This window comes from Rhipicephalus microplus, chromosome X (assembly GCF_043290135.1).
Source record: "Rhipicephalus microplus isolate Deutch F79 chromosome X, USDA_Rmic, whole genome shotgun sequence".
NCBI lineage: Eukaryota > Metazoa > Arthropoda > Arachnida > Ixodida > Ixodidae > Rhipicephalus > Rhipicephalus microplus.
The window spans coordinates 338,715,837-338,740,019 of NC_134710.1; the positions used below are offsets into that span (position 1 = coordinate 338,715,837).

Sequence of the window (24,183 nt, forward strand, 5' to 3'; positions counted from 1 at the left end):
AAAAAAAAAAAAAAAAAAAGATGCTGCCTTCGCGTCTCTCTGCCTTCGCGTTGCAGCTGAATGTGATCCTCTTGATTGTACTGTGAGCATAGCAGTATGTTTATTCTATTTTCCAACTAATTTGACAGTTATGCCTCGAGCATCAAGAGTTCTCACGGCATTATTTCTAGAATTTGAAACTTCATACGACTTCTCGTGCCCCTGTCAGCGTCCGGCTTATCACGGCATGATTCACTGTGGTCTGGCAACTAACTACCTTGGTATTTAGAAAACATTTACTACTGCCACAATAATCCCGAATTTTCAATTTCTATCACTCAAACACTTTCATAATTCGTACAAAATATTTATAAGCCAATTCCTAACCGACTTTTCACGCCACACAAGAAAAAGAAATGAATAGAAAGACCGGGACGCCAAGTAATTCAACCAATGAACGGCCTCGCTTCGTTCACGTGACCTTATGGTATATAAACGATGGTCTAGTTGACGGACACCTCTTAGCGTGCCGTCGTTGTGGAGTACGCGTTGTGTTGCTAGTTAGCTCAAATGGCGGACGGAGATCAGCAAGGGAATTATGGGGGTGGAGATTTTTCAGCTGATGGACAGTACGGCGAGTATACTGACGGCCAGTTCACTGACGGTCAGTACCAGCAAGAAGGCGAAGCGAATGCGCAGACTAACGAAGCCGCCCAAAATGGCTCCGACGCGAAGACTAACGAGGACGAAAGGTAAATACCTCGTTGTGCCGAACGAGTGTCATTTTTCTGATTTTTCAAGTGTTTGCAGAGTTATTCTTGACGTTTAACATATTTTTAAGAGTTAATCGTGCGGTGTAGTGTGTCATTTGCGCTTGTCATACATGGCGTCGGTCGCCCCCTTTGTTCCTCTCGAGCGTTAGCGCCATTTTGTCTCAATCCTCTGTAATCCTTCAGCTCTCTTTGTCATCGGTGCCCCAATGCCTGCCCTGTCGACGGTTCTTGGTGCTACGATCATCGTTTGCGAAGTATTTTACGATTACTGTGTGTCCAGTATATTTCGTTAATGACGCCGGTATCGATCGGCATTCCCGCCCATTGCATTAAGTGTACTGTGACGCTTTCATGCATGCGCGTTTTCTGGAGCCTTGCTACTGTTCTCTGTATGCAATGAATTAACACATAGTGTTAAATTAATGGATTCTTTACAGATAATGGTGCTGCTATCTGGAGGTGTCCCCGAGTAGTGTTAACGTAACGCTCCTAAATCGGCCGGAGCGCGGGGGCCCGTGTCTACGGTGTAGGGCTCGCGCTGTGTCGCCCATGTCGATGGATGTTAACGCTGCTTTCATTTCCGACAGGTGTGCCCAGCTCATCACGCCAGGAACATGATGCGCACCGCTGGCACAATGGTACATTTGCTGAGTTTCTCCAAAACTAAGCAATGTAATCTGTGCTACAACTTCGATGACTTCAAGCGCCTCTAGACGTGCGCCCAATGTTTTTTTCTCTCCCCTTCTCTCCCACATGGAGGATTTGCCGAAGTAGTTCGTCATTACTACCTCTAAGCAAGATAAAGAAGAGTAAAGCCTCAATTGCAGCGACCCTATACTACTAACTGGAATGCCATTCTCTCAAAGTGTCTCAATTTGCAGTTGCTGCCATTTTGTAAGCTTCACTTCTTGCTGTAAAAGTCTGCACCCTGTAAATAAGTGTTATGTATGGCTTTTGTGTGGTCTGGAAAGTGTAATAGTAAAGGTAACGTAAGTAGACTCCTTTTCGTAAGCGATCTAGTAGCCCTTGTAAGCCGGCAATTGTGTGCAACTGTCAATTTGATCCCCTCTTTCAGGAAACTCTTTGTTGGTGGCATAAGCTGGGACACCGATAACAGTAAGCTATTAAGCCGGCGGCCTACATGCCGTCCTTGTTTAGCCTGCAATATCATTGATCTTGTATATTTTTTTTTGCAGAGGATCTTCGGGAATACTTCTCGAAGTTCGGCGTTGTCGTTGATGTCAACATTAAGACAGATCCCACGACAGGAAAATCCAGAGGCTTCGGTTTTGTCACATTCAATGCTAAGGACGCGATCGAAGCTGTGAGTTTTCGACATCTTTATTATTGCTAAGTTTTCATGCGGGTGTATGTTAATGCTTTGTGATATGCAGGTGCTCAAGGCAACGCCTCACACTGTCAAAGGCAAACAAATCGACCCCAAGCCTGCGAAGGCGCGTCCTGGGATCAAAAAAATATTTGTTGGCGGATTGGAGTCTGACATGCCAGAGGCTGACATTAAGGCCTACTTCGAGAAGTACGGCCCCGTGAGTACTTTAACATTATTTTCCAATTGTAAGATGCGTCCTCTTTCGCTTGCAGTTGTCGGTTGAGCTCCTTGTCTTTCGTCTCGAAAGCTCCACTGCAAACTGAACTTTGATCAGGTGGCCGCATTAACTCGTACAAGCATGCAAGTTCGCATTGAGCGTCAACTTCGTGGTAGTGTAGTTTATCACCTGTTTTTGTGCAATGAAGTGTTCAGAAGCTTGTGGTTGCTGCTATGACAGCGTCTGTTCAAATTAGACCTCAAGTTTGAATGACGCTTCAAGTGGTAATGCTGTGCCAAATATCGCTTTTGCTTCAAGTGCTGTGCTCAATTTTCTTCGTTACTTACAGAAGTTAAATTTTTGGTGTAGGTCGAAAATGTAGAGCTTCCGTTTGACAAGGCAAAGAACCAGAGGCGCCAGTTTGCTTTTGTGACATTTGAGCGAGAGGACTCCGTGGAGCTGGTCTGCCGGGAGCCGAAGCAGAAAATAGGCAACAAGGAGTGCGACATCAAGAAAGCAACACCAAAGCCTGATGCCAGAGGCATGCGTGGTGGATGGGGTGGCGGCGGTGGCTTCGGCGCCGGCGCTGGTGCACGTGGTGGGCGTGGAGGCAGAGGCGGCCGTGGACGAGGTGGAGGTGAGGTTTCACAGCCTTCTAATGGCTAATTCTATTGAGAGGACCAGTAGTGCAGTAAGGAATGGAGGGGCAGAGCAGGGCCTTGTTCTTGATGTTATTGAATGTTTAAGACTGCATTTTGTTCAAAACGGCCTCAAAGTACTCTTGCAATCTGTCGGGCGCATTTCTATTTTCCTAGTATACAGTATGTTAGCATTATTGCTCCCATTCTGAAGGCGTCCAGCTGTCATTGTCATCCTTCAAACGGCCTCATTACAGCCAACAGTTGTGCCAAACTGCACATAATTGCTGGCATACTTGCTGGCTTAAGTAAAATGACTTCAAAAGTCTCTTGACTGTTTGACTGTGCCTACTCTACTTTTAAGCAAAATGCACAAGCTGTTTTTGCTGCAGCAAAAGCACTCTAGACTATTGGATGGCTGTGCTCCTTGCATTTATATTGTAGCAGCTCTCATAAAATGCAGACAAAACAAGAACATTCACAAGACTGGAACTAGACATCCAACTAATCTGTAGGTTTGATTCTTTGTGCTACAAATACGAATGCAAGTGATCCACACAAACTAGCTGGCATCACAACTTTGGCCACTGAAACTCGCAGGCTTTAAAGAGCACTTCCAGTGTGCTTCCGAGTGCTCCTGCTCTCCCAATAAGATTCCAGTTTCTGCCACTTTCGAGTGGCCGTACGATGTTAACCGCCATGTGCTGCTCTATTTGTAGGCTTCCAGAACCAGGGCTGGGGCAACCAAGGAGGCTATGGAGGTGGCGGCTACGGCGGCGGCGGAGGCTATGGCCAGGGTTATGGTGGCGGCTATGGCCAAGGATACGGTGGTGGCTATGGTAACTACGACTATGGCAGTGGCTATGGCGGAGGCTACGACTACACCGGGTGGAACTATGGCGGCGGCCAGGGGGGTTACGGAAGTGGATACGGTAGGTAGCTGGGGGTTTGCCGGATGAGAATGTATATTTGCTATTGTTGCCGCTAAGTTGCTTGTTCTTTTATCGCTGTGTAGTTGAATAAATGTAGCCACCCCTGTTCTCGACCCAGAGCTGGTGCTTGTGCTCTTTGTGGTGGTGGTAGCAGTGCACAAGCAACTTGTGGTGTAGTCAGTGTTGTTCCCTAACGCTACCTTAACGCTGTTGGGACCAGTGTTAATGCGCATCGGCAGTTGACGGCGGGGTCATAGTAGTATAGTCGGTGTTCTAACGCTCGCTACCGTAACGCTGTTTGGGGCCACTCGCATCGCCAGTGGGAATGGGGTTATTGCCAGGCAATTTGCTCTAGGCGTGGTGGCCCTGCCTTCTCCTTAATCTTACTTTCTGTTGTTTGCAGGCCAACAACAGAGTAACTACAACAAGACGCGCCGCGGTGGGGGAGGTGCTGGTGGTGGAGGCTACCACCCCTACAGTCGTTAATGGGGAACGTGTAAAACGTGATGACTGGACTTCCCATTGTGCTGCCTCTTCATATTCCCCCCTTCTCATCATGCAAGAAGCAATCATGGACAGATTTTGTTTTTAAAAAAGGAACTGCTAGCATCATTTTTTTTTTCCTGTCGTGCTCAGTGTCTGCCTCCCCCTTCATCATGAAATACAACCCACTGATTTGTACATAGGACATATATTTCTTTCCACTGTTCCAGTAAAAGCTGATTTAGTCATCCGAACATGGAGTTGTGGAGTTCTTCAATGGCCTGTTGGCGCTGCTTCATTCGTTCCTGTAAAGGAAAGAAGCATACATTAGTAGAGAGTAATAAATTGGGGCTGCTGGTTCAGTGCCTCTGTTCGATGTGCCTTGATACGAGCTCCCACACTTGGCATATTAGTGCTGTCCCCACTTAGCTGACTAGACCACAATTGTTTTGTGTTCTACTGCCATGCCATGTTTCACTGGTCGCACTTTTCCATTGTGTGTGGGCCCTGTTGCTTCAAGGCACGTCGGATATTGCATGCATTAATCCTGCAGCCAAGTATTGCTGTAGAAGTTTGGATTTTACTCTAAATTTGGGCTTGTGCTGGGTGATAAAATTTGCCCTGGACAAAAAAAAAAAACGAATGGTGTCAAATATCCCTTAAATGGCTGCTTGAAAATGCCTACATGGGCAAATAAGCCAGTATGCTTGCACTATTTTAGCTTGACGGCACTTCTGCATTGGCTCCAGCATGTCTACCCATTTTACTTCCAGCCAGAGTTCCTGAGCAAGGCAAAGTTTGTGAAAGCCTATTGCTTTTACCCATACTTCAAACCAGAGGTGGCCTATAAACACATGTAGCAGCAGATTTGGTAGTGCAGTCCTGAGCAAAGCAAAGTTAATGAAAGCCTATTTACCCATACTTATACCAGAGGTGGCCTACTAAAACACAGCAGCAGATTTGGTCCATGAAGACCAATATGAAACAAGGGTTGCTCATGTTACATGCTGAAATTCTGACAGCTGGTCTTTATTGCTGGCAGCACAGCCATTGGTACATGTGTGGAGCTTTTGCAAATGTGCAACTAGTCTGTCCAGGGGCGACCTTAGTTTTACAAGCACATTAAACGTGCTGGGTGTAGACATGTCAATTCTCCAAGATTGGTCCGGCAGAGCTTTTATCACAATCTTAACAGCTTAAGTCTACAAAAGAGAGGGAAAGGAAATTGCACTCTTGCCCAGTGAAGGAAGTCAAGCCCCAACTCGTGCTCAGTAGCAACACTGCCCTCATGCTCTCGGATTGTAGCATGCGAGACGACGACTACAGTAGCTGCACACTGGAAAACTTGAAAAATTGGCCAGAACATTACCAATCGCCCATATTTTTTTTTAAATTGTAGAACATAGGCTTTCTAGCTTTCTCCTATTGAATAGCACCCCAACGTGGTTCTAGAAAAGGAACGAGTGCACACAATTTAGAAAATAAGCATTTTCCTCGAGAAGTTTCATCGATGCAATTTCTGTCGTAGTCTGAAAGATTTTTTTTTTTTTAAATTGGGCCTCTGCTACATTATTTTGCCACTGGTAAATGCCGAAGAAACTGAATTGGCTACATAAGGAGAAAGTAGTGGTTGCGTAGCAAATGGTTTTGTTTTTTGTGTTAGTAATTAATTTTGTATTGCATTTCGAAGTGATAGCGAACCGGTGAAAATGTACCAATTCCATTTACTATGCCCCAATAATGAGTTCTGTTACTTAAATGCCGCTCGGAGAACCAGTTTGCATAGAAACGTATAAACTTGCATGTGAACTGGAGAAAGGAGGTGCAAGTGAGGCCATTTCTTGCTGTCCCATAGTTCCATGTTATTCCCCAAGGATTGGTGCTTGCTGTTCATGCCTTCTGTACATTAACTGCAACCTAGGATGAAAAATGCTGAGCTACTTTTCACATCCTAATTAGGGTAGTTGCTGGCAGCAGATTTGGTTGAAGTAACATGCACTGTTATACAGCTGAAACGAGATCATCAACCGATATTCCTGGCAGATGATTCAGACTCCAACCAAAAGTTTTGAAGAAAACCGATGTTTTGAAACAGACTTGGTTCCTTCCTTAGGGGTGACTGCAGGGCTACGTAGCAGCGGCGTCTTCCAAAGCACTCGCCCAGTGGATGATGACTCTCATTTTGCCGTGGGGTGCAGTCCATGTTTATACACTGGGGGAAGGGTTCTGAGAGAGCGGTTAATGTTATGGGCTGTCCTCTGTATGTACTACGACTCTAGTAATAACCTTCACCTCCAGTTCGGCTTGGTTTCAAGGATGGCGGTCGCTTTGAAATTTATCCGGTGATCCAACGTCTCGGCATGTTCGGCGACTGCGCTGCGCGCTCTGTAGAGCTTCCGCACATCGTTGGCATGTTGCTTCAGTCGTTCCGGTAGGTTTTTCGTCTCGCCGATATACGAAGAGTGCCCCTCTTCGTACATCCACTCCGGGAGTGCTTTGAAGACGCCGCTGCTACGTAGCCCTGCAGTCACCCCTGAGGAAGGAACCAAGTCTGTTTTGAGACGTCGGGTTTCTTCAAAACTTTTGGTTGGAGTCTAAATCATCTCCCAGTTTCCTACCTAACCAGACAAGACTTCTGTCGAATGTTTACATTCAAAATTTTCCTGGCGTATTAGTTTGCTGCCCCCTCTGGTGTGCATAAGCAATGTAATGAGTGGTGCAATCCATTATCGGGGAATTACGGCATCTAAGCCAATGTCATTGTGTTATTTTTACTTCAGTTTACTATCACTGTGACATGTACAAAATCATGTACAACAAAAGGAACTTTAGAACTCCTGTGCCAGCCCTACTTTTTTTTTTATGCAGTAAAGTATTGGTTTATATTCCCCCCCCAGCAAAATAGTCCAGGAGTAGTACTAAACTGGTCAAAGCTACTGTTCTGAACCGTATCGACTTTTCTACTCCTTTTTTCTTGGACCACCTTTCAGTGCGACAGATGCAGTGGTGGTCCAACTGCGACAATTCCATATTCCCGTGCCTTGCTATGAAGGTCAGCGTGTGCCAACTGCGCCCTACACCTGATTTCATGGCATTTATTTATTTATTTATTAGAATACCCTCAGGGCCCGTAGGGCATTACAGAGGGGCCCGTAGGGCATTGGTTCGTTGATGGCCCTAAAGTATTCTTGGGTTCAACAAACACAGCTAGAGCATTTCCATAATGCTGCTGATGCACTCTCTCTATTCCAGTGATGCACTTTTCGCCAATATATTCAGCCCATAGAGTTTCCTACAATTAACTAGAGGGGACTCTGGCGCTGCGATTGTTCAGTGACCATGGGAATGATGGGCATGACAGATTTGCCAAGTGTTCGTACTTGCGGCTTCGTTTAGTGGTGTATTTCGGTTTTGTTTCGCAGGAAAGAACGAACCCTTTTACACTTCGGGACACGATATGAAAAGGTAAGCCTAAAAAAAATAAGGTGTGGTGAAGCACAATCGCTGAACATATGCAGATTTTTGTTTCGTGAGAAAACGGCGCCAAGCCACACGAAGCCAGAAGTACGAAGATTAGACAAATATGTGTACTACCCATTATTTGCATGCTCGCTGTAGTGCTACAGTGTCTAGAAATATACTGCCTAGTGTGCTGAGCGCAAGCTAGGAGGTGGCCCCGCAGCTGATGACTGCCGGCAGCGCCCGCATGGTGTGCTGCTGTGCGAGTGGGTGCATTTGCGTTCAATCCTTGCGCTCCGCAAGCGCTGCGAAGCCTGCAGGAGGCCGAGCCGCGTGAGGCCAACTATTATTTTTTTTGCATTTTCGGAGTGTTTTTTTTTTACATAATGCTTTATTGTATAGGAACTACTCGATTGCTTTCACAGTACTGACGCTTTGCAATACCAAATGAAGATAATTTCGTGGCATACATTTCGCCATCCCCTACTGCCCCGCAAAAAAAAAAAAAAAAAATGCAGATCCCACGTAACTTGGGAATTAATGCTATGTAAGATGACTCTGTTGTAATTTTTTATGAAGTGAAACATTATGAAGTGGCGCTAAATATATGCAAGAATTTCACGAACATTTGGCTCGTCTTGTAAAGTATTTCGAAGACCTTAAGGGGGTGATCGTGAGGGCAGCCAGACGTAGGCGATTCGATAGATAAATAAATAGGTACATGGATACATAGATAGGCAGACAGACAGATAGACGGACCTACGGACAAACACAGATTGATAGACGGATGGACGGACAGATAAATGGACGCACGGATAGACAGATGGACGGACATATATGTAGATGGATGCTCGAAGTGGTTGCAGTACGCAAAGAAATAAATTTGAAAAACCATTGACAGTATAACCACGAGAGTTTTTTAAAATGTGCTTTGTTTTTAAGAGCAAGAATTATCACAGAAGACCCTAAACCTTTACCTCTTTGCCTGCATTCCATTAGGATTAGAGTGAAAACAAAGAATGATAACATGCCAATGAATAATCTGACACTTGCCGCATATGATACTCAAAACAATGTTGCAAAGGGAGTCCGACGTTGACACGGGAGAAAAACTGCGTGAATGAAATTCAAAAGGGTATTTTCAATTTTTTAGATAAATATTGATATTCGAAATTTTGCCTAATCGGTGATTTCATTCCCGACACCGTTCACCCTAATTCGAAAAGATAGTTCGATGAAGTCACTCTCACAATGCTTTTCTCACACGACAGCCTTCGGATTCAGCCTTGTCTGCCTTCTTGATCCTACTTTTTCATTCAGGAAACCGTGCTGGATCTGTTAGTGTGGGGAACAAGACACCTTTTCCTTGTTCGACCGATAACTTCTTTGACACAGCGGCGCAATACACGTCCTTTCTTTGCATTGCTGCTTAGCTTTTAACATCTCGGTGTGTTGCAGTGTACATATGGCGCCGTTGAACTTCACAGTAAATCAGATGGCAGCTGTCACACACTGATTTTAAATGTGGCGAGGCTCCGGCAGCAACAGGACGAGAGGAATTTCGCGTGTTCGTGACCCTGTCGACACAAGCCGCTTGTGGCATCTGAGTGCAGTCATCACATGTGCGGCCACCCTCTCTCGAACGGAATGCGCGCGCTCAGCACACTAGGCAGCATATTTCTAAACACTGTAGTAGTGCTGTGTGTTGCAGCTCCCATAGACACTAGCGCCAGATTTCCCTCTAGTGTGTATTAGGAAACTATGATTCAGCCTAACCAGTCTCTGTGCCGCCGCTCATCTCTGGTGCAAGTTTAGTAAGCAGTTCTTTTTTTCATTGTTAGACAGCTTGCGATGACATTTAGAAATGTTATTTCTCATGCATGTGTAACTCCACACAATGTTAAGTAGCCACTGAGGCCAAGCGACAACAGTTGTCGTCACTGCGTGCTGTAAATGACGTTATGCTAATGAAGATTAGGCCGTGCAAGGTTGATATTTAAAAAAAAAGTTCATGCCTCTTTGGTGTGCCTATTGTAAAGCTAAGCCCAAATGTTCTTGTAGAGTGCAGCTGGCATGATGTGGTACGACTGCTCACACACGTCCTCGCTCTCGTCACACTCTTGATTGTGAAACCGATGTAAGGTTGTGGCTAGCCAGCGCTCATGAAAACTGCCACATATTCAACCGTATATTGAAGGGACACTAAAGGCAACTATGAAGGAGACGTTGATTGTTGAAATAGCAGTCCAGAAACTTTGTTGTGTTACTTTTGTGCCGAGCAAGTGCTTATTTTGAAATCCGGTTTTAGTGGTCCGCATACGATTAGCATACTTCAAATTACCCGCCTTGAGCAGAGCATCTCTCGTCACTGTTGCCGTGCACAACGTTGCGGGGCTTTGCTGCGTGACCGCCGACACTAGTTGCAGCAAAACAAAAGCAGCGGGAGCCATAGCAGCAACAATGGCAATTGAAAAATTACCTGCCATTGGCTCCGTTATGGCAGACATGCTTGGTTCAACTGGGCCCCGCTAAATGGCACGACTTGTCCATTTCAACCATGCGAAAATTGAAATTTTGAACCACTCGTGCCATTCCCTATAGAAGGGAGCTTTAGCTAATATGTATACTTCTTTACGTTAACGTGTTACTGGATACCAGTTTGCGTTTACAGTCTTACCGGAACGGATATCTTTCAACGTTTTAGCTCTTCATACGCAAACGTTTATGTATGTACGTAAACGTGCTTACCTTTAGGTTTTCGCAAACCATAAGTGGTGATGCTAACTGCATTTAACTTAGATAGCATTGAATCACCGTTGTGGCAAAACCGGGAGACATTCTTGTATCGCATACTGTATTCACGTATGCGCAAGAGTGGAAAATACAAGGCTACTGCAATGATGGTGTCGACATCTTGTGACACTTGGTGCCAACACAGTCATGAATATGTTAGATAATGCTTATGTTTTTAAGGTGAAAATGATTAAAAAGGTACCTCGTTTGTAATAATGCCACTGCACGGTTTTTGCAGCAGACGTTCAATGCACGATGTTTTTGCAATAACAATTTTGTGATTACCTGTTTCACTATTGCACAGCTAGATGGCACCACCTATCCAGCTTGTTGGGAGTTCGCATGTTTACGGCTTCTGTGTCCGAGGCCATTCTAGCTTTGGTAATCCGGCTGAAACAATGTAACGGCTATTGGCGCTCCCACTTTGGCTTATTTAAACGCGACGCTCGAGTCCCCGCAATACGGATACCACGAGTTTCTACGAACGAAGGTGGATTTGCGAAATAGGGCGAAAAATGTAAAGCCTGTATGGCAGGAAACGTAAACTTTTAAACCCCATCTGGCGGGAAACATAAAGGTTTACGTTCCGTAAAGACCCGCGCATGTGCAGATTCTATCCGGTAACAAGGTAACGTAAATAAGTATACATACAAGCTAAAAGCCCCTAGTAACGCTCGGCGGTTCTTTTTTCCATGAATCGAACAGGCAGCATTTCATTACATCTCTTGAAGCACGGAAGGTCCATTATTTGGTGCAGCTAGTTCGATTACTAGTGATTAATTGTAGGCTGTAACTCTGATGTCATCAGGATTGACTTGCAAATGTCCTACTGCGTGCTTATGCATTTACCTTAATTTCTCGGCAAGCAGGGCACTGCTGTTGATAATATTGTCATTTTAGACTAGACGCCATACACTGAGCTTTCACTCGCACAAAAATTATTTGACTTTGGTGCCCCTTTAAGACCAAGTGCTTCAGTGCATCCTAAAAGCCGCCAGAGCAACATAGGTCGGCACTTTGAGAGACTACTCACTCATACTCACTCACCACAATTTTTTCAGCCTTCACCCTCACTCATGTTCATACTCGCATCTACTCCCACTCATAGGCCCTCATTCACGTTCATACTCATGCCTACTCACACTCACTCCTACTCACTCACGTTCATACTCACTCACGTTCATACTCACTCCTTCTCACACTCATGAGTACTCACGTTCAAACTCACTTCTACTCACACTGAAAGTACTCATTCTCGTTCATACTCACTCTTACTCATACTCATTAGTACTCACTCACGTTCATACCCACTTATACTCATACTCAGAGAACTCACTCACGTTCATACTCACCCCTACTCACACTCATGAGTACTCACTCACGTTCAAACTTATGCCAACTCACACTCTAGGCCCTCACTCCTGACTACTCACACTGATGAGCACTCACTCATTTCATACTCACGACTACTCACACTTGTGAGTACTCACTCACGTTAATACTCACACCAGCTAGCACTCATAGGCCCTCACTTATGTTCATACTCACGACTACTCACACTGATGAGTACTCACTCATGTTCATACTCACGCCTACTTACAGTCACTCACGTTCATACTCACGCCTACTCACACTCATTGTTCATGGCTCACGTTCATACTCACGACTACTCACACTCTTAGAGAAACATGGACTGCTGGGCGAGCTGGTAATTCATTTTAACTGAGGTGCACGAAAAATTGAAGTACAAAAGGAAGACACCTCGAGACAGCCCGCCGTGTACAGGTGTCTCCTTTTTGTACTTCAATTTTTCGTGCACCTCAATTAACACTCATAGTTACTCACTCACCTTCATACTCACGCCTGCTCAAGATCATAGGCCCTCACTCACCTCCGCACTCACATAAGAATTCACCTTCATACTTTTGCCTACCCATACTCAGGCGCACTCACTCACTTACTTTTACATTCACATACTCATCATCATCACAGCAGGACAAAGGCCTCTCCCCTGTTCTGCCAGTCAACTGGGTCCTTTGCTTGCTGTTGCCACTTCATACCCGCAAACTTCCTAATCTCACCTGCCCACCAAACTTTGTCTCCCCTTTTCCCGCTTTCCTTTTCTTGGAATCTACAAATGACCGGCAGAAAACGAAAGTAATGAACACAAGCTAGGTGGCAGTGCACCTGAAGTTGGAAAAGGTATATACGTCTACTTAGGACAGGTAGTACCTGCGGAGCCGAGTCACGGGACTGAAGTAACTAGAAGAATAAGAGTGGGGTGGAGAAGATTCGGCAAGCATTCTCAGCTCATGGCTGGTAGATTGTCACTATCCCCTCAAGACGAATGTATATAACAGCTGCATCTTGCCGGTACTTACCTACTGAGCAGAAACCTGGAGGCTTACAAAGAGGGTTCAGCTTAAATTGAGGACGACGCAGAGAGCGATGGAAAGGAAAATAGTAGTTGTAACCTTAAGAATCAAGAAGAGAGCAGAGTGGATCAGGGAACAAACCGGGGTTAAGGATATCGTAGTTGAAATCAAGAAGAAGAAGTGGACATGGGCCGGGCATGTAGCATGTAGACAGGATAACAGCTGGTCATTAAGCATAACTGACCAGATTTCCAAAGAAAGCAAACGGGTTAGGGGGAGACAGTAAGTTAGGTGGGCAGATGAAATTAAGAAGTTCGCGGGTACATAATGGCAGCAGCAAGCATAGGACCTTGGACCTTAGGACCGGATCATGGAAGAGGCCTTTGTCCTGCAGTGGACGTTGTCAGGCCAATGATGAATATTAACGTTGAGGTAGCGTTACGTGTACTCGGGTTACTCAAAAAACAATCGAGCTGAACAATTGTCACTCTCTCTAAGGGTCGGTAGGTTCTACAAACAGGCAATGACTCAGCGCAATTACGACGCACCTGCACATTCATTTGTGTGCCATGACGCGTAGGAGATGCTGAGACATCGTTTAGAATCTCAGTAATGTGTTACAAGCACTCAAAACGCACTTTCGTAGGCTACGACGCACGCACGCGAAATAGAGACGCTCTCGACAGCTTCAGTATACTACACCGCCGCCGCTATGATTACCCGCCAGAACCCAAGACGTTGCCATGCCATCCGGCTCGGCTGCTTCGTTCGTTCCACTGCCCCTAGCCCCTTCTGACTGCACTAGCGGGACGGGCGGGCGCCCGGCCACTGGTAGGTGTTCTGTGGCCCGGCGCGACCGTCGAGATGGTGCCTCGCCTTCAGTTGGAATGCGTTGCGTTTGGCAGTTTTGCATTCGAGAAATTGTGCGCATCTTCGGAGATGTTTTCCTTCCTCTGTGGGTCGCGCTCATGCGGAGACTTCGTTGGCTCCGTGCCGGCACTGACGATTGCAGGGGGCCTTATTTATGGATCTGCGGACGCGGTTAACGTTCATTGGCAGTGTGCGTACGCAGGGTTATCACGGACAGCTGAATGAAACGGTAATTAACGAGTTGCATTATGTGTTTTTGTACTAGCCCACGTTATGTGAATGATAGAATAAATTATCGAGGGTGATTGGGCGCTTATTGCACATTGTGTCTGCACTGTTGAAGGCATGATGCGGTTTCATCTAACCTTTAATAAATTTTGCATAAACAATCATGGTGCAGCGTGCGTCCACTCGCGCAAACGTGGAAAAAATATAGACCGTGTGGAGAACACATCGACATACTAAATAAATATAATGATTTTATTATTATAGGTGTTATAGCTCCAGGTGAAGACTTAGTAAGGCATAGTAAGTATGTGGGAAATTGAATAAAATGAACATGCCTAGCAGGAAAAGTAAAGAACTATGATTATGTAATAACGGCAGTGCGTGGTGCCGGGGCCGCTGCCATGCACATTTTTATCTTCGTTTGTGGTCGATGTTTTGGGGGTTTGTCTGCATCTGTGGTGACTTTCTGCTTAGTAATGGAATAGAGTGAGTGAACGTGGATCTGTGCATGGTATGCACAGTAATTCTATTGCGTACATAAAGTGATGATATCCCAAGGGCTCTAAAGCGTGACGGGGGGGAGGGGGTGGCAGAATGGCGGAAGGAAAGGCATATATTGCTAAAACAGATAAATTCTCTTTTAACAGGAAAGCTGTTTTAAGGTTGGAGTTAGTCCGCGTAGTGTACACTATGGTCTGCCGTCTGGTAACTCGCGCGGGGAAAGCCACAAAGGGCCGTTCGCCCTGTCAACAAGGCACTACACTTTCCTTGGTTGGAAAACACGGCGATGGAAGAAAAACGGTTGGTAAGGAGCCTCAACAAGCCTCGTTTGTTATTCAAAACAAGCCCACATCAATGTGTCCTGCAAATTTGTTACCGGTTGGCATGTTCCAAAACTACAATTTTCAGGTTGTGTGTCACCCGGTATACAAGTCATGCTTCATGACAATACATAGTTGCTGGCAATGTCTGTTTGTTGTTTTGTCTTTTTATTGTGTCTAAGTAAAGTTCTTATAGTGAAATATTTTTAAAACTATTGCTACAGTTTCGTTTCCTTGCCAAATTATGCCCTGTTCTACACACTTCATTCTTCATGGCTGCTTTCAGTGAGTAGGAAAGATAACAGATAAAGTCACAAGTCTAACGCCTCCAACGATCACCACGTTATCATTTATCCATAATTACCATAAATAAATATGGAAACTTCATGCAGATTTCTGCCATGTATTTCGCAGCATTTGACACGCACATCGTAGTCGCACTTTATAGTTGGCTATGCTGACACACGTGTATATAAGCGAGACATACCTTGACTACTTAATTTAAAATCGCACAAAATCTTTTCGCACTTCACATTTCGCTCTGTCGAATAGCTCGGTGAGTTATTTGGATGTGTTTTGTTAAAATAATATCGAAATTGAGTTCTTTCTCTCTATGTCGCTCTTTTTGCAGTAACTATAGGCAGCACGGAAATTGTTATCGGACTTTCTCACAATGAATATTTCAATATTTTTAACAGTATTCGCGCAAAGCTAGTGCATGAGTCAGTTGAATAGCTTGAAATAGTTGTAGAACCACTTGCTACTTAGTGTGTGTCATTTGACGCACTCAGCAGAGTTACTGGCAAGTATTCTGACTCTGTAAGCAGTGGTAACACGGCCTTTCAGATAAGGGTACGTACACTCTTCAGAATTGGTTCGAAAGCAGGTCAATAATTACATGGTGTATATAGATTTCTTACGAGAATAGTTTCTGCCAATTCGAGCTTCGGTTCCAATTTCCCAGCGATTCCGCAGCCTCTGAGGCTAGAAATATGCCTTCATAAATTATTTTTGTTCGTCATCTATAGTTCAGTATCCACAGAAAGTGTTCCGCTGCTAAAATGCGCGAAAACGAACACGGGCATACACTTCGCGTTAGGCCTGTTTTCTTGCGTATATAGGAGCAGCTTCTTCAACATAAGTTTCAGGTACGCTTTCAGCAACAAATGCACGCCACCGTCTCGTGAAAGAATTAGTTATGCTGCACAGACAACAACCAAGCTCGGTGAGCATCTTCTTTAATGAACGAGCAATCGAAACCAACTAAAATTCGATCGTGCATGTTTTTTTTTTTTTTCGAAAATAGCTATGCTATCCTCGCAATCCCGCTCAATACTTTCTCTCAGAACATACATTTTAACGAACAAGGCCGGAACCCCGTCTTGTAATAGGCACACATTGTGCGCCAATGAAAGAACTGACAAGTGACGCGCCGTCCCTTAAGCGCCGTACTATATCTGCGCCTCAAATTAGTTTTTATAAAAAAAAATTTATTAAATTTACTTAGAATGTCGGGGTGTTGTGCGCGCTTATGGAATTTTTTCAACGTTCGAGTGACAGAACGCACGCTGCGCCTTGAATATATCGCAGCAAATGTTATTAAGGCTGACAATAACCGCACTTCAAAGCGACATATTGTACCTTCAGCAGTGCAGACGAAATCTGCAATCAGCAAACGCCCTTGATGAATGATTGTATCACTCATATTACGACAGAACTGTAAAAAGATGCGTGAAGCGGTTTCAACTCATCGATAGACAGCTTTAGCTCAACAGCCATGCATGCGCAGGCTGCCATTGGATTAACAGGCACACATATAGATGATTTCTAGGCGCACGTTGTCCGTGTCATGGAGCCTCCATCTACAATAAATATGCTCACAATAAAGAGTTAAATCACGTTACCAGGCATGCAGGCGAACATTTTTACAGGGGGGGGGGGGGCAGTTTGCAACACCTTTGCTACGCCACTGCACGTTAGCGTTTACGCTAATACGATAAGTAAATACGGCACGTGTCTATGGTAGCGCTCCTCCTCTCCTGCTCGTTCTGCTTAAAGTGCGTCCTGGAATAGGTCTGAGGGCAAAAGAACTAGATAAGCGAGAAGATGACTATACGAGCGCTCTTGTATTATTTCACTAAAGTACCTCCCGATCGGCAGGTGTATCGTAAATAAAGCGTAGGCTTACAGGCTACAATACGGCGTGACACCTTGTATAGTAGTTTTTTTAAAGGCCTTCGTGGTGTTTGGATGCTTTTACTGGAGTTAGGAGCGCCGAAAGCACAACGAACGAGAGAGGAGGGGTGTACTGACTACTCACTCATACTCACTCAGCACAATTTTTTCAGCCTTCACCCTCACTCACGTCTACTCCCACTCGTAGGCCCTCACTCATGTTCATACTCACGCCTACTCACACTCACTCCTACTCACTCACGTTCATACTCACACTCAAAGTACTCACGTTCATACTCACTCCTACTCACACTCATGAGTACTCAATCACGTTTATACTCTCTCCTTGTCACACTCAGAGTACTCACTCCTACTCACACTCATGAGTACTCAATCACGTTTATACTCTCTCCTTGTCACACTCAGAGTACTCACTCCTACTCACACTCATGAGTACTCACTCATGTTCATACTCCCTCCTTGTCATACTCAGAGTACTCACTCACGTTCATACTCACTCCTACTCACACTCATGAGTACTCACTCACGTTCAAACTCACTTCTACTCACACTGAAAGTACTCATTCACATTCATACTCACTCCTACTCACACTTATGAGTACTCACTCATGTTCATACTCCCTCCTTGTCACACTCAGAGTACTCACTCACGTTCATACTCACACTGATGAGTACTCACTCATTTCATACTCACGACTACTCACACTTGTGAGTACTCACTCACATTCATATTCACGCCAGCTAGCACTCATAGGCCCTCACTCATGATCATACTCACTCATGTTCATACTCACGCCTACTCACACTTATTGTTCATGGCTCACATTCATACTCACTCCTACTCACTCATGAGTACTCACTCACGTTCAAACTTACGCCAACTCACACTCTAGGCCCTCACTCACGTTCACACTCACGACTACTCACACTGATGAGTACTCAGTCATTTCATACTCACAACTACTCACACTTGTGAGTACTCACTCACGTTCATACTCACGCCAGCTAGCACCCATAGGCCCTCACTCACGTTCATACTCATGACTACTCACACTGATGAGTACTCACTCACGTTCTACTCACTCCTACTCATACTCACACTCACCACGTTCAAATGAGTATGAATGAGTGTGAGTGAGTATGCCGAGCTATGCAGAGCAATGAGATGGGGTTATTGTCAATCGACAAAAAGATCAGTCTTCCCGGCTTGCAAATCTATTGAACCGATTCTTTCCCATGCTTTTTGAAAACAACGCTTGCGAGCGTGCTTAGCAAAGCCACCATTTGTTTGTAAATCTCAAATTGACAAGCATCAAGCGGCGCCGCCGCAGGAATTTACGGCTGTTAACTGTGGCATGTGGTGGGTTCGTTCAGTCTAAGCTGCATTGCGAAACTGTAGACTCTGGAAATAAACCGGATATAGTTGCATTAATTCTCGGCAGTTGTTGAACCCTAAAATGGCCTGTCGGGACCCCTGTCAGTGGCGGATCTAGAGGGGGGGGAGGGGCCACCTTTTCTCCCTCTTCGATGGCACTCCTAGCTTCTAACCGACCTTGTCATGTAGCATGTTAGCAGGTCGCCAAACATATTCCCCAACTGAGCGAGTAGCTCGGGATCTCATTACTACCAATTTAACATGAATGGCATATATATTAAAGTAAAAAAATGCATGTATATGGGGTGTCACCAATGCCAATGTTTTGTCAAGGAGACTTGTCCTCAAGGCTGTCTTCAAGAGCCTCGCCTCCCTACCCCCTACCTCATTAGTTCTATGCCACCCCGATAGACTGGTATCACCCCCTTCGTACCAGTATTTTATTTTTTAAGCGACTTTTACCTGAATTCGTGTATTTCGAAAACGGTGAGTGCTTGACCTAAAGTTGAAAATGAATGAGAATGCTACTCGGTGTGCACACACTAATAATTATTGAGTACAATGGAGCGTCATGCATAGTCAACTGTGGCTATATTAAGTGCACTATCTATGCAGGCAGTTTTAACAGTATGTTCTAATTGTCTCCTTTTTTGGATTCTTAGATTGCTGTGTTTATGGTAGAATTTTTTTTTGGACAGACCTTTAGGGGTACTGACACAAAAACTTTGGCCTCGCATTTTTGTGCTGCTATGTGTTGCTGGGGGCCTGTTAGTCATGATGCGACACATCGTTTGCTGCAGCATGCGACAGATAATTAATTACATGCCCTTCATTATCGACCAGTTCTGAGTTTTGATTTGAGATAGCTCTAAAAACCTGGCGCAACTATCGCCACCTAGCGTGTGCAGTTCTTGAGCACATCAGCGCACAGAACTGTGACACACTTCCGCACGATCTGCATCAAGAACTACTTTTGAGTAGGAAACTGGACTGCAGTGTCACAAGCACAAACTGAAAATTTTGCCATGTGCAGCTCCAAGTGATACTAAATCCCATTTTTGCTGCTCTAAAACTGTATCAACACAACACTTTCACTGGCTCTAAAAATTGCTCCAAATTATATACTGGATGGACCACCACTGAGACATCTCTACATAGGCCAAAGCAGCAATAATTTTGAGATAGTACGTTTTATGAAACTGTTTACATAAATAATTGATTACTGGATCAATAGTAGTCAAAATTTCTGAAAACATTATACCTATGCGTGAAGGAGTGAAAAAGTCAAAGCTGCAGTAAGGTACTGTTGTATATTAAAAGCGCAACCCTTGAAAGACTCGAAAAAGCAAGTATTGAAAGCAAGTATAAAATGGGAGATCTAGAGCCAATTTTTTTTTGTACCTGATTGTCCATCATTTTGTATAGTCCAAGTGGCACTCATGTGCCCAAAATATTTTTTGTCGAGTGCCATGGTTGGGGCAGTTGGCCTGGATGACCCTTTCCTAATGCTAATCTGCCAGCAGTTCAGAGTCTCCATGCAGGGAACCATGTATGTAGTTGTTTACCTTTCGTTGAAAAGAAATAGAATATTCTACGAAGGAACCCACGAAGTAGCTTTATTGAAGTGGAATGTTTTCATTCTCGAATGAAAAAGGCATGACGACGCAGGAATTTCGCAAATGGAAATGCCACTCAAAGGCACCAAACCATGTCTTCAATTTCGGTGCATATGGAGTCGACATTGCCGTTTTACTACTTTCGGAGACGTAATAACCTCCTGGAAATGCTTGCTTTATGTTGTCACATTGAAACGGTATCGACGAGCTGCAGCATTCTTGGCTACAAGCGGTTGGGAGCAGAGGTTTTGCATTTGTAATTTCAGCTGGGTGAAAATAGTCAAGAATTCTGTTTTCGCACAGCAAAAAGGTTGCTGTCAACCACGTAAAAAAAACATGAAGGCATCTGGGGCTCAGCCAAAGTTTCGCTCTCATCGCAAAGCTCCAAGAACAGCTCTCACTGTAGACGTTGACTGGCATGATCTTGCAGCACGTGACCTTCAGCGTGATTGTACTGGCAATGGTAAGCAACTGAAATACCGACCACGTATGCGATGCAATTTATGAAATGGGTCATTCCTTTTGTGTACAGTTTCCAATTGCAGCTTTGTTTTCAAGAAGCTGGTCTTGCCTGAAGATTGGCAGGTCACTTTGAAAGTAACTATTGCAATGCGACGCTCTTTCACTGATTGTATCTCTTGCACACAACTTTTCCAGTGATTGTATGAAGGCAACAATATATTTTGCAAAGCACCACTGTTTACATTACCATTGAATACAGATAACCCAAGGAACACATGGTCATGCTTGCTTACAAGCTTAGCTGTGCAACTGTGCAACACCTTTATCATTTAGAAGCAGGAATTTCTTATATGCATTGTAGCCTAGAAAAGGTAGTCTTTTATTACTGGGGCCTTTGTTGTGCTACCACAGAAAGTTATCACCAGGTATAGATTGTCTACATATTAAGACCTGCTCAGTTCCTTCCTCAAGGGATTGGCAGTACGTGGTGCCGCCATTTCAGTATTTATACTCTGCGACAACTTCTCTTGACAGCACTGTGAAAGCTATAGAACTGAAGTGTATGTTACCCTGATAATTTTCTTATTAGCCTTGGTGAAATCAATGCTGCTTTACATTTATTATGAAACTTTAAACAGCTGCGTAAAGTCGCAGGTAAAATATCGTTATTCACTTGACAAGAATGCCTTGCTTTTCTTTCCATTTCCTAGACAGCACCACCTTTTTAACTTGTTTCCAAAGTAAACATGGTGTCCATGACGTAGTGGGTCAGTGTGCGGTTGCAAATTCGCTGTTTAGTTCCACAAGAAAAATATAACACTACATGCGACATTAATATTTACACTGACCAATTTGAATGATTCTCCCATTCACATTTTTTCACGTAATTTTCTAAGCACGTTAACGATGCGAGCTAGCCAAACTAAAGTCAGCTGCAAGCTGCTATACTACTTGCGGAGCAACAAGATTGTGTGGAAGCCCTGCCCCGCCTTCGTAGCCTTTGCCCAACTGTCGTGATAAGTTGTTGCAGAGTTGGAATTCTTTCACAAAGCCAAACATATTTGCTGTAGATGTTTACATTTGCATACTTTCCAGCTTCACTGGCACCTAAGAGACTTGGTGGTATGGTCATGCTGGTAAATATTTCAAGAAACTGCGAAAACACTGCACATAGAAAATGATGCCAAAGTTTTTACATTTTTAACTTTTTAGCCCTGGTCTATTCGCACCGTGGAAAAATGGAAATATTAAAAGGGCATGGACATTTGTGAACATAGTTTCTCACAAAATTACCTAGAGGGAAATCTGGCACTAGTGAGCTGCTGGATGCATGGGAATGCCGGGACAGAACTTCACTTAGGACTTGTATACCTCGAAGACGCGTCTGGCTTCATGTTAAAATGGTTGATTTCTTACTAATAGAGCACGTAACAAGTTTTTTTTTATTGCACAGAAATGTATTTTATTTAACACCGGAACCTTCTGCGTCGATGTGCAATTTTACGAAGCGTAAGAACTAACCAACGGCCACTAAACTTGGCAGGCAGATGACAAAGTGAGCATTCCCTCTGCCACTTTATGTCGTCTGTTTCTTTCGCCGCTTGGTTGTGCCATCAAGGTGAATGAACTTTTATTTTCAAATATAATAGCCATGGATGAGATCTGCTTATAAATGTTTTGTTTTAGGGAAGCTTTATTTACGCAGTCGTATTCACTTATGAGCCGAAGCTCGCTCAACACCAGTGTACACAAGCCTCACAGACACATAAGAACAACATAAGGACTGAGCGCTGGTTAACAACATGAGCGTTTATTTCATGTGAAGAATATATGTGCCTTGCAAAGAGAAATAAGAAGGCAAATGAAGGAAAGGAAGGCAATGCGCATGCATCATGACTAGTACATAAAACTTCCAAGTTTAGTCACGAAGATAATTAATCTTCTTGTCAGTTAGTACGATGAATGGTGCACTTGCACATTACGACCCAATGGAATCTTGAACGCTTCATAAATCTCCTGAGCATGGAAATTGTGATATCTATGTACGATGTGCATCTGTTCAAAATTTGGAGTGCAACCACACTCAGCGCAGTGAATTGCCAGATTGCTTCCAGTTTTGCACTTTAGATTGTTCTTGTGCTCTCGGAGTCTCACTGTTCTTTACGATGAATTCATGCCAACAAGCTCAACTTTTTACCTTTTAAAAGTGGTATTACTAGTGAAAGATTATGTAGCTGACTGCTCACACTTTTAAAAATGGCTACTCTCAAAACAAATGTTTGAAGAGAGAGACTTCTGCATTCTTTGTAAGTGTAAAAATAAAAGTGTCAATAATATGAAACAGCCCCACAGCAACTAGTAAGTTAATAAAACAATGTTATTAAAAGTACAGTGAAGTGCATTTAGTACAGTGGTTGACAGCCTATCAGCATTGCCATAGGGTAAAACACTTTCTGAAATGCAATGGCAGGTGTCATTACTAGAATGCATGGGCTAAGAACAAAGGTAAGATAGGTTCAAATTTGAGCACAGGCATCTATCTACCGAATGCAGTTTAGTTGGAGGGGGGGGAGTTAGCTTTTGCACTTTAATTATAATGCTTACCTGTATAAATACTAAGCAGTGACAGTGCAGTGTAAAGCCATAATATGTGTGCAAGGCTGAAACAAGCACCTGGTACAGGCACCATAATTTGTAGCAATTTTTTCCCTAAACAAGCCTAGCTCAATTTTTTCCCTAAACAAGCCTAGTTCAAACTGAGAAAGGCACAGTTTGGTGCAGACAATATGGCTAGGCCTGCTGCTACAACTTTTGATAGTGTGCCCCTGTTGACGAAATTGCGGCTAAAATATATATAACCCCCATATGTCAGTACACGAGAGTAAAATTTGGATTTGGCTCTTGAAGATCGGAATAGCCCATTTGGGCTTGAAGCGGCTATGTAAAAGTAGTTTAAATGGCAGAGAATGAATGATCAAGCAATATTTTGTGACAAAATTAACACCACCTAGCAGTTTCGTTGGTTCCATCCTTTTTTTGCACGAGCATGATGGTAGCGACTAAACTTGACAATGGAGTGGTCCATCCGGGAAATAGGCGGACTGTCGGCAGCATTTTCTTGTTCTTAGCATTTATTTAAAAGACCTTAAGAAAGAATTACTCTTCTTTTTAGCTCTGTAGCTGGTCTTATGACTGCTGAAAGGTGCCTAGTAACTTCATTTCCGTTGTTTTCCATTTCAAATATACTTTCTTGGAGGGAAAGAAGGATATAATACTGTAGCGCGAAACTCCAAAAGGAACACTAACACCCCAGAACACGTATGAAAGTCGGGCTCTTTCCATTTTAGTTTGCTTTGCAGTGTCAGGTTCTTCGTTGAGTACTAACTCCCCAAGAAAAAGCAATTGTGGAGCAATAGCATAATAACGAATCAACTAGGTCAGAAATGGCAGATTTGATGCGGCCACTTTGGTTGTATCCAAACCATCTGTTAAACCAGTGTAAACACTGGTCTAACAGATTTGGCTCAGGCTGATTCAAACAAATGCAGGATTCGGCTTATTTTAAATTAGAAACTGCTATTTTGAGTCCCCTTAACTATCACAGCAATGTTGTAGGCCCGTGTGCTCAGATTTGGG

The 24,183-nt window shown here is 44.0% G+C and overlaps 2 protein-coding genes across 2 annotated transcripts in view; one reads left to right on the forward strand and one right to left on the reverse strand.

Moving 5' to 3' along the window:
• The first annotated feature begins 491 nt into the window (after window positions 1-491).
• On the forward strand, window positions 492-4,606 carry LOC119161212 (heterogeneous nuclear ribonucleoprotein A/B). Its single transcript, XM_037413579.2, has 7 exons — window positions 492-731; window positions 1,828-1,868; window positions 1,949-2,076; window positions 2,147-2,299; window positions 2,669-2,936; window positions 3,657-3,869; window positions 4,273-4,606. The coding sequence occupies exons 1-7, from the start codon at window positions 550-552 to the stop codon at window positions 4,353-4,355; spliced, it is 1,068 nt and encodes a 355-aa protein (XP_037269476.1). The 5' UTR covers window positions 492-549; the 3' UTR covers window positions 4,356-4,606.
• LOC119161213 (E3 ubiquitin-protein ligase RNF181) overlaps window positions 4,542-24,183 on the reverse strand; it is a 42,071-nt gene continuing 22,429 nt past the window's right edge. Inside the window, exon 6 of the mRNA XM_037413580.2 lies at window positions 4,542-4,657. Within this exon, the coding sequence (XP_037269477.1) occupies window positions 4,598-4,657 (60 nt within the window). The 3' untranslated portion in view covers window positions 4,542-4,597. The remainder of the gene's footprint in view (window positions 4,658-24,183) is intronic.

Bases quoted from the DNA above. Each gene is read 5' to 3' on its own strand.
- LOC119161212 (XM_037413579.2), top strand. From the start codon at position 550: ATGGCGGACGGAGATCAGCAAGGGAATTATGGGGGTGGAGATTTTTCA. The intron at 1,869-1,948 runs GTAAGCTATTAA...TTTTTTTTGCAG, and splicing joins AAGCTGGGACACCGATAACA to AGGATCTTCGGGAATACTTC. The intron at 2,937-3,656 runs GTGAGGTTTCAC...CTCTATTTGTAG, and splicing joins CGGCCGTGGACGAGGTGGAG to GCTTCCAGAACCAGGGCTGG.